Source organism: Rhipicephalus microplus, chromosome 4 (genome assembly GCF_043290135.1).
Source record: "Rhipicephalus microplus isolate Deutch F79 chromosome 4, USDA_Rmic, whole genome shotgun sequence".
Classification (NCBI taxonomy): Eukaryota; Metazoa; Arthropoda; class Arachnida; order Ixodida; family Ixodidae; genus Rhipicephalus; species Rhipicephalus microplus.
Genome location: NC_134703.1, coordinates 26,487,665 through 26,505,365, shown reverse-complemented (window position 1 = coordinate 26,505,365; position 17,701 = coordinate 26,487,665). Strand labels below are relative to the sequence as shown.

General features: G+C 43.2%; 1 protein-coding gene across 1 annotated transcript; it reads right to left on the bottom strand.

Annotated features, from left to right (window-relative positions):
• Positions 1-293: 293 nt before the first annotated feature.
• Positions 294-16,273, bottom strand: LOC119171771 (acetylcholinesterase-1). The gene is made up of 4 exons (XM_037422606.2): positions 14,680-16,273; positions 8,388-8,621; positions 7,230-7,376; positions 294-2,631 (listed from the first exon to the last, which is right to left on the bottom strand). Exons 1-4 carry the CDS (start codon positions 16,020-16,022, stop codon positions 2,445-2,447), a joined length of 1,911 nt encoding a protein of 636 aa, XP_037278503.2. The 5' UTR covers positions 16,023-16,273; the 3' UTR covers positions 294-2,444.
• Between the last annotated feature and the right edge of the window lie 1,428 nt (positions 16,274-17,701).

Here is a 17,701-nt window from a genome sequence, read left to right as displayed (position 1 = left end):
TCCATTCGCGATACGGAATCCAAAGGCGCTTGACAGGTATGTAGGCCAAGATCGCAGGCGATGTTATATTTATTTATGCCAGCCGTGTTGGGCTAGCGTGACCTATTGGGCATTAATAAATTTCATTCATTCATGTATTCATCTAGCTATGTTGTTATTTCAATGTGCAGAGATAACGTCGATCCTTCCTCGCAGTAATAATAACAGCACTTTTTTACTAGATGTGCATGTCGACCAATCAATTTCTCGCCGTGGGTAGTGCCGGATTGTCCTTTCCACTTAGATATTCCAGATACAAGAAACATAATCCCACTTTATTATGTATTATTATTGGTGGTAAAATGTAAAAATAAAAACATCAAGACGCGTTTACACGTGATTCAGCTAAACAAAATGATCACGAGTGCCAGCTCCACCGCATTTCTGTCGAAATAAAATAGTCACATTGCGCAAAACAGCTTTAGAAGGCTTTACGAGATAAAGAGTGCATACAGAAAGTCAGCATTAACTAAGTACATAGAAACCATGCATTTAGTAAATCGCACGTAGCCTTCAAGATGACATTTGTAAATAAATGAGACTTGTCGCAGAAACTTGCGAGAACATGTGCTTTACTTGTGAATAATTCTATTTTGTTCATAGTCAACACAAAAATCAGATGCAATGTTTCGTCCTCACATGATATGGCAGAAGATAACAGGAGTTGCCTATATAATTGAAATTCCTGAAATCACTTGCTATTAGTCGGCAAACAGATGAAAACGGAATCTTAGACTATCAGTTGACTCGGCCGCAAGAAGTGAGCAAACGTAGCGATCAAGCCTACTAAGCTGTAATGCACAGCCAAAATTTTTTCGAAAATTTTTGCAGGCAAGAACATTCTGAGAGAAAACTTAGAATTTTTTTTTCACTTCAACACCTTAAAAACGAGAAGAGTGCACTCATGTTACTTCCCTAGTGGTGAACTATCTGCCTAAGTACAGTCTTGATTTGCACGAAAACCGAGAACAATCCATCCAGTAATCAAGCATTACTAATTTATTAAACATTGTCACGATTTGAACGCAGCGGTGATTATCTGTAATGGGGAGCATTCAAAACACCATGTCTTTAAGACTGACTGTACCAGAGAATGAATTTACAAAAGGCTCCTCCGATGTAATTGTTTCCTACAAGAACATTGTAGCCGCTCCCGATGACGGACGTATTGTTACCGGAGGAGACTGGACACTTGCAAGAAGCACTTACCGAATAAAGCCACGAGAATGCGCCCGTATTCGAGGACTGCATTACTCGATCAGAAAACATGGCAAAATTTTGGAGGTTTATATGAAAACCATGCTTAAGGTGAACATGAATATCAGAAAGAAAATGAAAGCCTAAAGCTTGTTTGCTGTGGTTTGAGCAAGCTTTTTGAAATTCAGTTTTTTGTTCTTTCTTTTTCGCAGTATACAAACACGAGATGACAGTACAAAACCACTTAGGCGAGCCTTTTGACTTTGAATACTTTCGTGGCTGTAAACCCCCTGCAACCGACGCACACTGGGTGAGAAACCTGACCTGCAGGTTTCTGGCACTTAAAATTCAAGCTCCGTCTTCGCAGTGAGTATTGGTAGAGGATATGGCAGCCATTTACTGCACGCTACAATGACCAGCTAGCACCAACGCTGGGCTTTTCACTCGTAATCCTGTTAGCTGCCTGTTTGAACATCAAAGTGAAAGTAATAAATGTAAAAAAGATGACTGCAAGATCAACCAAGCGATATATCCTATTAGCTACTCTCCATCATGAAAATGTGAAAAGGATACGGGAGGGCAGAAGAAAACGAACGAAAGAATCGGCAATGTAAAACCTGTCTTGCACTGAGATATAAAGCGTTCCATGGCGTGACGCCAAATGAAGACTTACAACTCTCAACATCGGGCAGTTCTTCACCATCATTATTGCGCAATAAATGCGTTGCACAACGATCCTGGCAGCAGTAGTAAGGTACAAGGAAATAACGACGAGCATTGCCCGTGGAAAATAATGCGAATCTTTACAAAACGTACGGTGCCTTACCTTCACGAAAACTATGTAAGAAGGGGCTTTCCTAAAAGTGTGCCGCCGTGCATTATCACGTGGAAGCTTTTGTGGAATAAGAGCGATGATGGTTGACGTTACACGGGAAAGATGAGCAGCTCGAAACGTAGAGTTGTGGAAATACATACGAGGAATGACTGAGGCAGAGAAAGTATGACGAACACGAGCGCTGTCTACCTGTAGAGAAGTTACCTCTCCGAAGTTCCACACATCTGAATGCTAAATAGGCAGCTTCCACAGTATCGTGTTCATTCTCCGGTTGCTTCACGTCGCAACACTTTTCGTCGCAAAGCTGTGGAGCTTGTTCTCCGAACCTTGCGTTCACGAGTGCACGCGATTTGTAAATGCTCACGCCTCTCTTTTAAACTAGTGTCGCAAACGAATGTCGCACGGCGATGAAGAGGCTACAGGCTGCCAATGACGTGGCAACATTCTTGCTAGTCTGGCGATTCGCTGCGCTTGCCACGGCTGGAGGTGTGGATTTGCCGCTGGAAGCAGCAATTCCAGGTGAAACAATCCTCAGAGGAGGTTGCTTCCCGGAGCCCTTCCTGCAAGAAAAGTACGAAGTGTAAACAAGTGTAACCTTTCTTAATAGTAAAAAAAAAAAAAGTGTTGCGAACTTCCATAGAAGAGAACCTCAACTCAATACTGAACAAGTTATAAACAAAAAAATATATGATTTACGTATGAAGGAGACAAAAGTGGTAACCACCAACTTACCTTTTGTTGAACGAAACTAATCAAGAAATAAATAATCATTATTCAGTAACAATGGTACTGACCACTTCATTGCTCCTGCTTTTTAATTATTGTCCCAAATTTGGTTAATGACGCCAACAAAAATATTACAGCGTATCGGCTAGAGTCTCATGTTCATTGGTGTTTGCAATCATTGACTGCATTTATAAATGTAGTTACCCAATTGTGCATATTCCTAAAATATTATAGCAGATGTACTATACCGGTATTTTAAATGAGTTTTGCGGAAACCCACAAGGGGGCAACAGGTTAGGAATGGGCTAGAAGACAATCACTGGTTTGTAGCACAAAGACACAAGTAACTCCGTACGGATTACTCAGAAACAAAAGCGTCTTAGTTGCCGAAATAAGCTGCAGAAATAAGCCTTGTGGCTTCGTGCTTCAAAGCGGTGGTTGTATTCTTTCCCTTTCCTATCCATTTCCCAGGTACGATACCACAGCCTCAGAAGTCGACAGTAGCGATACTGCAGATGCAGTCAATACTATTACGACAAGCGGCTCATAGGGTCTTCGTTTCTTATGCTGCCTCTTTAAAAGAAATAAAACAAAAGTTGGAGACTTGGAGAACGCTTGAATCTCGCCTTCAAAAGCAGTACGCGATGACTCAACATGTCTGAGAGCTTTGTAATGAATGGGTCTTTTAACTATAGCCGCTTGTTGCGCAATTCTCGTGTTTCGACACCTGAAGTTAATCTAAGCTTCTGCCACGTAATACTGAATACTTAAAGGAGACTTGTCTCAATACATGACATCCAGCTAGTATATTGTTTTCCGAAGCAGTTCCGAGCAGCATCATAGCTCTGTAGCAGTACACCTGCTTGACACGCAAGTGGCTTAGGTTCCGTTCTCACTCGAACCAAATATTAACGCGATAGCGTTACGTGTCGCAGAAAACCCGCCACCGGCATCGGCCCCGTTGCATGTGAGCGACAAAATCGTCTGTGCGTCTCTGACCGAAAAATCAAGTCACTAAGATGGCCGCGGGAGGCCGCTACTTGTCCACGCGTGCGTGCGCGATCACACTGAAAAGGCGCGCATTCGAAGAAAATAAGTGCTCAAGGTTACTAGGTGCGGTAGCTTCTTTGCCCTTCCACCCCTCCCTGCTTAGCTTCCAGCGCTTTCGTCGTGACGAGAGAGGAGATAATGCCATTGCAGCATGCGACTAACATTTGTAACTCCACTCGCACAAAGTCGGATTCTTAAAGTTTTTGCGGTGTCGAATTCGTGAGGTAATAAGCTCTTCTAGTGAACTCATTCCATGGTTACTTGAAAAAGTGTTTCAGGGCCCCTTCAACGCATTTTGTTCGCGAGGTGTCACGACGAAAACACGAGCCCATTCGGCAATAATTGCGCGCACTGATCCAATCTACTGTGAGTGTGTTTGTGTGCGTGTATGTGTATGTAACAAAACATATGAATAAGTATGCATTTAGCAGTTGAAGGGTGCACTCGGGGCTGGATTCAACTTTCGCGTTCAACTCTTAGAGGCGAAGCTTAAGGGTCCCTTACTTTTTATTGCTTATTTTATATGCATTCTTTTCTTTTTTCTGGTCAAACCCAATGCTGAGTTGTTGGTCTGCCTTTAATGACGATTACACCGACAACGGAATATTAAGTGCTCAACCCTTAAGGGGCCGATGTGGGGTCGCATGCTGCCGAATGTTGTCATCGCTTGGAATAACGCAGGCAAAGCGTAGCCATCTAAAGCACATTGAGCGCGTGCTCGCTCCATAGAGAAGTCTTCTTCTTCCCGTTCTTCGAGTGTCTTTAAAGGGGTCTTGGCACCCAACTCTCAACCGTAATCAGTGTTGTATGGGTTGATTCTTGTACGTTCACAGACAAGCTGGTGAAATTTGAGCGAACTTGGTCGAGTGGTTAACTTTTAATCGAATATTTTCATGAACGAGCGAGCGGCCTGAGAGTCGGGCAACATCGGCGCGATCGCTAGCCATGACGTCACGAACCACTTGCCGGGAGAGCTGCTGCGTGGTCTGCATTCCAGAAGGCTATCGCGTTACGTGGTCAGCTGTGCTTGCAATACAAAAATTTCTTCGTTGTTCAACTTCCCACTGGAACTAAATGACTTCCGGTGGTTGAAACAATGCCACCGCATCATCCATGTAGCGCTGGTGCTTGCAGCAAGCAATTTTGGAAGTCGAAAAGTGTCCTGTGAATGTGCAATCAATATGCCGTTATCCACTACAGAAAAATATTTATTGAAAGTCCTCGCAGGCAGTGCCATGGTTGAGCGTCACGCTAGCTTTTTTTTTTTTTTTTTACCGGTACTGAACGAAATCGGCGGAGTTCAAGCGAAGACTCGGCTAAGATGTATATCGACTCTAGCGCCACTTTGACATGCCATTCACTTCGGCTTTTGTTTACATATACCGCACGCAACAACTGATGAAAAAACAACGGTCCGAACGTGCAGCGTCGCTACGACCACTTATTTATTATGTTCAGAACTGAAAGTCATGCATGCACGTATGCTAGCCAGCAAAAAATCTGCCCGCTTTGCCAATTTCATTGCGCTTAATAGCAATCGCTCGCAGATGTAGCGTATCCCGATTCTCGTATCCTAAGCTGGCTTTTCAACCTGATATGCTTGAGATAAAGCTACTTAAAATTCTGGAAAGCAGTCTGCGACGTCTGCCCCAACGGCGAGGTTGTTGGCATCTTGGTTCACACCGTCTTCGATGCTTTCTTCGTCGCTTGAGCTGATGGAGTTGAAGTCTAAACGCGCAACGTACACGACATCGTCGCCGCAAATGGTGATGATACCGGTAACGCACCGCAATACTTGCAACCCACTGACACGTGCGGGCCACGCGGCAAGCAACACTCGCAACACTGACCATGTGCGGAAAGTGCCGTTTTGTGGCAGAAGACGACACTGCTACTTCGGCTTGTGACATCACGCTAGCCGTGACAAAACGGTGTTTGCCGGCGGTGGGCGGAGTTTATAGCCGATGACTTCTACGGCTTATTTTGGACTGAAATAATCTCTCACAGTCCAGTTCTCACACGTGTGCATGCGTATTCGACCCCCTCTCTCATCATTTTTCGCCGAAAACAGTCAATTGTTGGGTGACCATGTCAGGAACTTTTTAAATGCGGAACACTTTTTAAATGCAGCCTGAGCTGTCGTATATCGTCTTCTCTCCGCGTACTGGAGATAAAAACCCCGTAAGAAGAAAAGCCAGATAGAAACAGAAAGAAAAAGGAAGAGAAGGAAAATGGGAAGAAAACTCTATATAAACAGAAATAAAGAAAGGAAAAAGAAGTTAGAAAAATTGGGGGGGGGGGGGGAACGAAAGACAGACAGAAGAAAAGAGAGAAACAAAGAAGTACACTTGAGCCCCAGCCTTCATTCAGGCTTGGCTCCACTGGTGCGAAGCTACCTTATTATTTTTTAAGCTCTTTCCGTGAGTTCTTTAACGCTATATCAAGTCATAACTGTAGCGTTCGTGTGCCCAACGTGGGACCGGTCATGAGTTAGAGACAATCCGTTGGCGGTGGCCTTTCATCAATACGTGTAGGAAATTGTCTTGAAAGAGGGTATAAGCTGTTACAAAACTTTCTCCAAACCATGCGTTCATTATATCAGAAAACGAAGCATGTATACACCAACTTTTACTGCTAAACCTGTTATTATATCACAATGATAATGGTGGGTCTCCAGTAGTGGGCAGTACTTGCAGCTGGTGATTTCTAGGACCTATTTTGCACTGAAATGTTCTTTCATGACCCACTTTTCATATCTGTGTAGACCCTTTTCTTGTACTTTTCGCCAAAAACTACAAATTGTTCGATCACTGTCATGGCCACTTTAATTTTCCTATTTCATTCATGTAGCGTATGGGTAGTCCAGCTCATTGAATTACTTGGGCTCAGGTGGTGTTACACTGTTTGTATTCTCTCACTACACATACAAGCATGTGTACTATCGGTGTCGATAGAAACCCAAACAGCGGCGAGATATGATATACAGTGTCCATCATCCGTTCATCCCCGAAGACATGCGTACTTCTGCATAACCGGAATGCTGCACGCCTGTTTATAGTGATGACTGGACCAATATGGTGCTAGGTTAAGTAGCTACTGCTCCTTCTCCCATCATTATCCTTTATCCCTCTTTCTTTCCCCTTCCCTTATCCCCTGTGCAAAGTAACAGGCTCACCTCTCTGCCTTGTAATAAATTCTCACTATCCCCATACCATATCTTATCTTTGCCGCTGTTGGGATTTGTTTGACACCGATACTACAATGCGGCCAGGAGGGAAGCGTACATTACTTTGCAAGTAGATGCACTATTATTTGAAACATACTTCCGGAGGGACGCTGCCCTGGAATGACACACCACGTGTATTGGAGATCAGTTACTCACCTGACCATGAATTGCCTGTAGAGCTCGCACTTCTCTTGCGACTTATCGAGCCTTATGGTGTAGTTGAAAGGCATGAGTTGAACGATTTCTTGCCTTGTATTCGTGTAGCTTGGCCACTCGACGTCGTATAGGGGTATCGATGGTTTGCTGTAAGATGGCGAACACCATTACATTTCGTTTCCATTGTGTGGTTTGTGCATAAAGTACGATAATAATTAAATGAGTCAATCTCTCATTCTGCGTCAACCAGCTACTTTGCGAACTAAACGGCAGCTATCCGAACCCCATGTAACTTTGTTCATCATTTAGACCAACATGTCCTAACCTTCCACCGTCTAAACTTCTGGTCAAGTCCCCTCTTTTTTTGCGTGCACGTTTCCATGTACTTCTTCATGCATGTTTAATTTTTTTGCGATATATCTACGACCGTTAAGCGAAATGTTTTTTTTTTTCTTGTACGGACATATTTTAAGTCTCAAGTCAACCTTGTAGGCGCTCATATAGCATAGTAGTAAGTGGGAAGAGTTTAAAGCGTTAGTCCAGCCGCTTATTTGGAGATGATTTGGTAAAGCTGCGCAAGTGTGCTAACGATTTGTGTATCAATGCACCTGTTGTTACAACGGTATTCTCTAGCAAAATTCACAAACTTATACTAATATAAAAGCACTTCGTTTAGCGGTCAATAAGGATCCTAGTTATCAAATGTGTGTGCAAGTAACGTGAAATTAGCACACCGCATTTGCGAAGCAGTTTACATTACATATCCCTTAAATCCCAAGTGAAATATCGCCATTATTTATCTAAACTTTTCTGGCATATAGGTTCTTAAAAACTGCACCTCTTGAATTTACGCTTGTGTCAACGCATCACCAACACTAGGTTACGTCTTGTTAATGGGGTGAATTGTGCGAAGTATTTAACCTTCCATCGTTGTAGCCGGTCTCAACAGATACTTTTTTTTCTGAGAACTGTTACTATATACAATTTATGTTGCGAGTAGCTTATTTAACTCATACGACTAGCTAGATTTTCAACCTGCCGTCTACAGCTTATAAAAAACGAAGTTTTTAAACGCACATTCTCCTAGATTAATGAGGTTGCTGTCGTTTTCTTAGTTATCAAGGCAAATAGTTGCAGCGCAAGACGCTCCGTACTTACCCTGTAGCCACGAATGATCCCCAAATGTCCATCATCTGTCGCATAAATTCTGTCTCGTTGGTGGTGTAACTCCTTCCCAGAAAGCCTCTGGGCAGGCTCTCTGTCGCAATGCTCGCTCTCGTGGGATCATTGGCGAAGACCATACTTCCCAACGCGAAGGGCAACTCTTCCGAGTGCACCACTCCGAACCATTTTGGGAATATGCTGTACGTAGGCCGATAGGCAAACAGGTACCTGCAGGTGCAAAAAAAAAAGAAAGAGAAAAAGTTTTGGTTAGAAGTGCAAATAATAATTCGTGAATGCGTATAATAGTAGTGTTATAGTAATAGTAAGAAGAATAATATTATTATTCAAACAATTAGAGACAGTCTTCAGAAAAAAAAATAGTGAAAAGTCACACACACAAAAATCTGTGCGAAATGCGAAGAAGGAAAAGACAAGACAAGCACAGAATGGGGCGTGAAAAGTAACTAAGGGGTATATACACAACTATGTAGAAAGAAGCCTTCCTAAAACACGAAAAAGGGAAGGATTTGTACGTTTTGAAAGAAAAAATATCTTTAGACAGTGCATAGCTGAGATAACAACTATGTCAGTGGACTGTGAAAACATCAAGCTCATGAAAGTTAGCAAAATAGGTACTTTGTATTCTGTGAACGGTAGAATGTGGAAAGAAGTATAGCAGGCACATGAAATGGTCGATTGTCTCTGGTTAACTTGCGCGGAATTCGGAAACTTACACAACTGAGAAGCAAAGAGCAGGATATCCGTAATACCATGAACTCGTTTGTTAAGAAACAAGTCAACGCGATTTAGTCGGCAGTGAAGTAATGTCAATCATAATAATTTGGCAGTGTTGGAATGAGATCCAGAAGCATTTCTAGTGAAACTACGGTTGTAAATGCTTATGAATTTTTTCTGGACTCGCTCAATGGCGTCACTGCCAAATTTAGCAATGTAATTTCAATATAAATCACAGATGCATATTCAAGACATACTGCAGTGTACAATTTGTGGAAGGTTGTAGGAAAACTTAATTCTCAAGATACTCTGCAAATACAGCCGAAAGAACGTAGTCCATGCATGGCAGCACATTTAGTGCGAGCAGAAAAACTTAGCTTGCTATCCAAAGGAACACCAAGATCACTGAATTCATTAATCGTACGTAACAACAAGGTATTGACAGAGTACGAAAATGACACGATGTATGTTTTGCGAGATATACTCATCAATTTGGCCTTTCAAGTATTCAGAGAAAGGTCACTGTTGTCACACCGTTCGGAAAAGGAACACAAATCTGACTGCAGCAAGCGACAGTCACTAAATGTATGAATTTCTTTAAATATCTTTAATGTCATCCGCATACAAGAGAAAAGAAGGATAACAAGTTGCAGAAGAAACGTTGTTAGCGCAAATTAAAATTAAAAGTGGGCCTAGTACTGACACTTGAGGGACTCTACTAGTCACTTTTCACAAAGAAGGCGCTTGGCCATTTACGGAAACATAACAAGATCTATTGAAAAGATAGCTGCGCAGGAGATTTACAACAGACGAGCCAAAATCAAAGTTTGCAAGTTTCACCAAAGCGAGTGAGGGGGTGGCTAAGTCAAAGACTTGCTCAGACCTCAGTACACTACGTCAATCTGTCCTCTCTGAGAAATAGGTGGGGAGATTTGCGTCATCACACTAGCACGATTTTTGGTAGTTGAGCAGCCATGAAAAAAAAAACCTTTTGTTAATTAGAAATCAACGAGTTTTAACACTCACATATAATATGTTGTTAAGAGCCGGCTCAAACATCTTCGATGTGGCACGCAGTATAGAGAAATCGTGCGATATATAGAAACACAAGATTTGCAGTCGGACTTAAATACCAAAACAAAAACACGTGCAGTTTTCCCCAAGCTGGGAAATGTGGAAGTGTTCAGACAGTTGTTAAATATTGCAGTCACTTCTGGGGCAAGTATATTATGATAAGAAATTAGTATTGTGGAAGAGATGCCATCTGGGCCACACGATAAGGACAATTTCAGGCGCCTAATGCATGAACAGATGAGCTTTTCATGCAGCGACAGACCACTAGATGTGCTAAGTGCCTTGTGCTGATGTGCTATTTGAGACCAATAGAATCTTAAGGCTTATAAACGGCTGAAAAATGCATGGCAAAACAGTCAGCAGCGGCATGCACTTCGACACCATCTGAATCCAGTAGCCTGAAGGACTACTTCTAAAGCTCAGCTGTCCTGCCATAAGGATTTTTTTATTAATGCAATATATGAACCGTGGTCCCGTTTATGTAGACGTTTAGCGACAGTTCTGTAAGAGCTTAACTCTTCCTTAAACTGGCTCAATGCATAACATTTAGCCTTCTTGTGCGCGTGATCTTTACGCTTCAGTGCACTAATAAGTTCAGATGAGAACCAGTGGGGCTATTCGCAATGTTTAGCTTATAATTTGGAATAAACTTACGCATGCTGTTTAATACAAGCTCCGTACACTGCCGAACGTGGTTATCAACATTTGGTTTGTCAGTAACCAGTGTCCAATCAACAACTTTGAAGTAATGATAAAATTGGCGAGCCCTTAAGCTTCGCTTTTAAAAGTTGAACGCGACAGCGATATTTTGTTCCTAGTGCGCACTTCAAACAGTTGGTGTATGAATTCTTTTCGAACTTGCTATGCACCCACTGCGTGGCCTTAAGGGTGAAGGTGTGTGTGTGCCTTTTATGTGAACGACTATTTTATACCATAAAAGTATTGTGATGTTCTGACGCCTAATAACAATGTCCGCTTTTACCACGCTTTATGACGGCAATATTTCATCTTATATTGTGAAGCACGTGTGCAGGACTCGTTTGCTTCAAAGCCTGAAAGTTGCTTTCACTGCATTTCAAAGCAGAGGAAGTGCTTTTCACTGTATTCACAAGCAGGCGCATGGTCGTATGGTGTAGAACAAGTGCTTGCACGCACACGACCTGGTTCTATCCCCACGCATACCCAGGATTTTTATTGCTCATTTAGTATGTGTCCTACTCAATTTTTGGTCATGCAAAAGGGATAATTTTTCGCTCACAACCAACGACGCTGATGCCGACACCGAAATTATTGCAAAACGAGCTTTTTAACGCTATCGCGTCAAAAGCCCGAGTAGTCACCTCTCTTGAAAGTAAATCTAGAAGATTGGTTAAAATGACTGCTGTAGCTTGTAAATTAGGCATATACCGATAAATTTCCATTAAGTGGTGAAGGGAACTTGTCAGGACAAACAAAAGAGATGTCGGGGCATGAATATTATGATATTATTATTATTATTATTATTATTATTATTATTATTATTATTATTATTATTATTATTATTACTATTTGTATAATAGGAGCATTAGCACTATTTTGTTTATTTTTCGTCAAGATCGGGGAGGCTGATATAGGCAACGTGACTAGGCATGGCCCCCAAACTTTCATTTTAAGGAGTTTACAGCCGACTGTGGTGCACATAATAAAAAACAAGATCAAATTGTACAGCGATGCGACAACAGCCTTATCAACAGCGTAAATAAGCGTCAAGCAATATAAGCACGGAGAAACATGCTTATGAGAAGGAACGCAACAATTTTTTTTTCATTGGAAAGATCAAGTAACAAAAAGACATATCGCAACAACTTGCATTACAAAAAAAAATCAACCTTTCTAACTACAGAATCCAGTGCTGAACATGATGTATCCAGAATCAGACAACCAATGGTTTATGACAGCGGATTTTATGAGCCACGCAGTTCACTTTGACAATGCACAAGGACACAGATAAAAAAATTCGCTCTAGTTTTGAGTAGTGCCAAACTGTGAGAGCGATATCATCATGACCCTGGTATGATTGAAATGAAGCTTATCATCCTAACCTACCCTTCGCTTGTCAGAATAGGTCAGGGTGAAATACTGAATACCGGCTCAGGTTTCTGTGCATAAGTTGGCACGAGCTCCAAATGAAAAATGGAACTCAAGCCATTCCTATCTGTAAAGATTAATGTGAAGGCTGTTTAGTACATGACTTATAGGCGACGCAGAATTCATATTCATAGCGGAACACACTCAGCGCACAAATCCTAAAAGTGTATCTAACATATCTCTCGTAAATTAAACCCACGCTGCTTTGAAATCTCCGCTTGAGCAGCAGGGTACTTGGGTCATTGCGGATTTTCTGTTTGGCGACGCACGTCATGTTTGCTTCTTTGCCGCAAGTGATTGGTATTTCTTGAGCGATCTGAAGTGTTAGCCGCCTGTGCATCCCTTTATTCACACTTAGTGGACCGGTGATGAGAGGCAGCATTCGCATAATTCATACATATATATCAGGAGGAAATATTTTGAACCCCAAACCGGAAATTCGAATTAGTGACACCCCTTCACTCCGCAGTGTGCTGCGTTAGAAAAACTCAACCACGCGCCATGCATGGGCCAGCGTAATAACAGGTCGCTATTTATATCAACTGCTTGCCGCTGATGGTACGTATATCTCAAAGGAGCTCGAGCCTGTTTTCTATCACGCAACGCTCCTATATTTTTCTTACATTTCAAAGCTGCCTTTGAGCCGGGCACGAAAAAGTGAGAACTTTCCGTATACCCACTCGTAATGTTGAAAAAAAAAATACCAGAAACACCTTGCGTCAGACGCGACCACGCGGAAAAAGACACAGACAAGTCACTCCGTGTGCCACAATTTAGAATAAAAAAAAACATCTAAGGGTGTCTGGTTCTGCTCTGTCGACACTTGCAGCCCGCTGCTCAAACACAAAGAGATAACTGCGACAGTTGTTAGTTCACGCTTGTCCTGTGTGTACCTGCGCGCTTTTTTTTTTTTTTCGAGCGCCCTTCTTTTTGCTTCAGAAGCGCGCTGCAAGTATGAAGCTACTTCACCTGCTTTGTGTGACATTGTAATTTATTTCTATCGCATTCATTTTTTCGCCCTGGCAGAGAAACTCTGGCGTTTTTTTTTTTTGTAGATGCTCAGAAGAAATACGCTGAACACGAGCTTTATATAGAGCTTCGATGTAAATTATGAGACAACATTATATCACTTGATATTAAAACTGGGAAAAAGTATTCATTGCCCAAAATAAGTATGAAGTTTCAGGCTTGTTCTTGTTAATATGGCATCTTAATAGTAAGAAGCATGTTACAAAGCAATGCACAAGGCATAAACACGTTTTCTTTTCTTTCTTTTTTTCGCCTGGATGGATCTACTAGCGCATTTTGCACGGCTGCAAAATGCGCTAGTAGATATGAAAGTGCTCGGCTGCAGGGTCATGAGACGATGATTCGATTCCATCGGTGGTGGTATCATTTTTGTGAACGTGAAAGGATAGAGATTTGCATACTGTGCGTTGCGATTGCACATTAGCGTAAAACGGGGGATCTAAATTATTCGGAGCCTTCCACAACAAATCCTATGATATTCTCACTTATTTTGGGACGTTAAATTGTTGAAAACAATCAATCGGCATTCTTATTTATGATTTAGTATTACTGAAGCTACCAAGAAATTGAGTCTTTCGAGGGCCCTTAATCTTCTAACAACGTGGATAAAACAGTAGTCTGATTTCTCCCCTATCACGTCAACTGATTTTGCTGCAGATTTGTTTTTGTGTAGGCAAATACGCTTACTCACATCCACGTGCACTCACGCTATTCAGTAAACTGCTAAAATTTTCTTTTTTGAATTTCTGCGCAGCCTGGATCTCAATGAACGAACGGGGAATGTTACCTCGCTTAGTGACCGAGGGTAAACTTACGTCCTGGGACTCCCGTGAAGTTGCAGGGAAGTGTCGTTAAGTGCATTTATTTGTATGCTGTGTTTCTTTTTTTTACACTGTAGAGTCTGACAGTGCGGGCAAATTATATAAAATTCAGACGCATTCAATTTTAGTTCCAGTCATTAGGAGTACGATTCTTCATTGAACAACAAAAAAAATTTATCAAAAAACAGGCCCCCATCCGCGTGCCAATGTCAGGAATGAAAACTATCCAATAGGCTCGTTTTTTTGTATTATACACAACAGATGAATCATTAGGAACGTGTGTGACTTAATAAGAAGTTTTCGGAATGCTCCATATCTATAGACACAAATATAGTCGCTGATAAACTCGCTTAAGTGAGCATTTTGGTACTTTAAGCGCATCTCGTGGGGAGGGGAAAAAAGGAAACATACATTGAGCATCATGCAGCCTTCTTAGCATGTGCATCCTCAACTACTCTTATGAACATCGTATTACCCACTTAAAGAAACATGAACAGTACCTGTACGATGGCACTCCTTGGAGCGCCGTGAGTTCCGAGTAGAGGTGTGTCGGGCACTTGAAAACGATGTCGCCCATCATTTCGGCAAGAAGTTCTACGACCTTTTGACCTTCATGTTTTACTTCGTAACCACCAAAGTAAGCCTTTACCATCTTCTTGCCCGTAACCAGAGGCACGTCCGCAAAGAGGGACAGCATGGCCGTGATGGTCGCGCGATAATCCACTTTCAAGTTGTCCTTGAGGTCGTGATGATGTTTGAGAATGTAGCTTAGGAAGCCCGTTCCTTCGTTCAGGTTACTGCCAGCGAAAACTTCCTTGACGTGCATGTTCTTCCACGTGTCCATCGCCAGGGGGTCATACGGAAAGAAATCGTCGCCCTCTTGTGGCGAGAACACACGCTGCCCCAAATTCAAGCGTAGCAGCGAGCGGATTACTCTGCGGGCGTCCAGCTTCTTAAGACACTTTATTGTCTTAGAATAGTCCAGATCCTTCTTCGGAACCGCGCCATTATGGCACCCGAGAAAGCGTGATACGTCATAGAACTTGTCAGGGCTATAGTAAGTTGATCCAGCAAGCAGTGTAAGAGGCGTTCCACTCTGCATGATAATTCGCTTGAACAGCCCTTTGGTGACGGGCGATGCAGCCAGTAGTCCGGCGGAGACACCCCCCGCACTGTGACCCGCCACCGTGACTTCACTGGGGTCGCCGCCGAAGTAAGCGATATTTTTGTTGACCCATTTGAGAAAAAGCACTTGATCCCACATACCCATGTTTCCGGGCATATCGGCCGTTTCCGTCGTCAGGAAGCCGAAGATGTTGAGCCTGTAGTTGAAACTAACGGTCACGATGTTGGTTCTCACCGCTAAGTGGCCGAGGTCGTACAGGAAGAGAGAGGAGTCCCCAAATTGAAATCCGCCGCCGTGAATGAATACCATAACGGGAAGCTTGGCGTCGCACGTATCCGAGTCGTTGGGGCAGCTGCGAGTCGGTCGCCACACATTGTAGTAGAGGCAATCCTCGCTGGAATGGGTGTAGTCTAGTACGATGTCCTCGTAGATCGGAAAGTCGCTCTGCATGCATGGTGTAGGCTTCCTGCTTGCGTTGTATATGCCTTTCCATGGCTTGGCTGGCAGCGGCTTCTCGAAGCGCAGCTCATACACTGGAGGCGTGGCGTAGGGCACACCGAGAAAAGCGTCCACTTTTTCACCACCCGCATCCATCCGGATGCCTTGGACGACTCCGTCATCAGTTTTAACCACGGGACGTTCACTAGCATCGGCGCAAGAACATAGCTGAAAAATATGTGCAGCGAGAATCAATAACATTCGACAGGAGATCGGCATAATTGCTGATGCCACTGTTTTCTTTTCTGTCTGCCTATATACTGCGAGCAAGCGTAACGCACCAAGCGCGCTATAAGCTACGTACGCACAACCCGTACTCCGAAATCAGCCCTTCTACGCGATTTCTGACTAGTATACTCGCATGCCCAACGTGCGGCGGCACAAGCACACCGCAGGAAACGAAACTTCTCTGCTTAGCTGCTGCGACTGAACCGCTGAACAGAGGAGAGACTGAAAGTTTGATTGTCATAACATCGAACCTATGCAACGCTTCTAAACTGGTTCAGCGGCCCGTTGTGACCTTCCGTGACGTCGTGATTGGGAATCGCGATGGCAAATGCAAGTGAGTTAGCGATCTAGAGGTCGAGAAAATACGCCGGTCCTAATCTTACATCATCGACCTTGGGTGCCTGGCCAACGTATGCACAGCGCTACGCGCCCAACGCTTCGCAGGGGTATAGCGACCAGGAGACACCTATCAGAGGACGACATTACGTTAGAAATGTAAGCATTGAATCCTCATTTAGAATGGCTAAATGCAAAGTTAGTTCTCTATAATGTTAACCTAATCCTTGATTTGATTGACATGTCGCGTGTAACGTCCTAAAACCACCATATGACTATGAGAGACGTCGTAGTGGAGAGCTCCGGGAATTGCGACCACCTGGGGTTCTTTAACGAGCACCAAAATCTGAGCACACGGGCCTACAGCGTTTTCGCCTCCATTGAAAATGCAGCCATCACAGCCCGAATTCGATCCATGGCCTGCGGGTCAGCAGCCTAGTACCTTAGCCACTAGACCACCGCGGCGGGTCAACCTTATCCTTGTCACCACCGACCGCGTGACAATAGACTTTGGTAGTACGAAACAGTTTTGACTGAAAGCTACACTCCCAGAGGGGTGCGTATGACTGATGCATGCAAAAAACTACAATTTGGGCTTATTGTTTAGCGACTCCTTAGTTAGTCATATTCACAACCGGGCAATATCGTCAAACATTTAAGAAGATCCTGTCGTAAAATTGCAATGTTCAAGTAACGTTGTACCTTCATGAGGTGCCCTAATTGGGCTTTAGACATTTCATTTTTTAGGCGGAGTTTTGAGCTTTTGGTTTATGCAGGATAATGCCGGATTAGGTTACTTGTGACATTCTAAATACTAACACAAGTGACGCCGCACTTTTAGTATTATGCTTCTATTTTTAATTCTCGTTTTCACATTTGGTAGGATGAGCAGATGTTGCATCACTGCACCATAAACCTAAGGCTCTTGCTTGGTTAAGGAAGAGGGATACATGGCAGACGCACAAGCTCTGGCTGCTCTGTTGATTAGAATCAAGTAGCAGCAGCCATAGATTATCGTTTCTACAGGTCAAAGCGCTTTCGAGGTCCCTTATGTAAATTTCCTTTTTTTGGCAGAACATGTGGACGACTGCAAACACGCTACTCAGGCGGACTGTGCGCAGCTGCCACCAGTGATGGAGACGATAAGGTGGGTACTCCCAGGCTAGATAGTTATCGTAAGGATCCACGCTTTGTGGCGCTGTTCCAATCTTGACTACACGAGGCTGAATTGGGGTAGACTTCCACGCATTTCTGGCGCTCAGACACAATTCAAGTGATTCGCATGGGCAACGTTAACTCACATATTAAAGGTCATGAAAGCAAGGACGATACAC

What these genes read in the sequence shown, in the direction of transcription:
- LOC119171771 (XM_037422606.2), bottom strand. Translation starts at nt 16,022, where the DNA reads ATGCCGATCTCCTGTCGAATGTTATTGATTCTCGCTGCACATATTTTT. An exon ending in CAAGGAGTGCCATCGTACAG is followed by an intron (nt 8,622 to 14,679) that starts GTACTGTTCATG and finishes TTGCACCTGCAG; the next exon opens with GTACCTGTTTGCCTATCGGC. An exon ending in GGATCATTCGTGGCTACAGG is followed by an intron (nt 7,377 to 8,387) that starts GTAAGTACGGAG and finishes GCCATCTTACAG; the next exon opens with CAAACCATCGATACCCCTAT.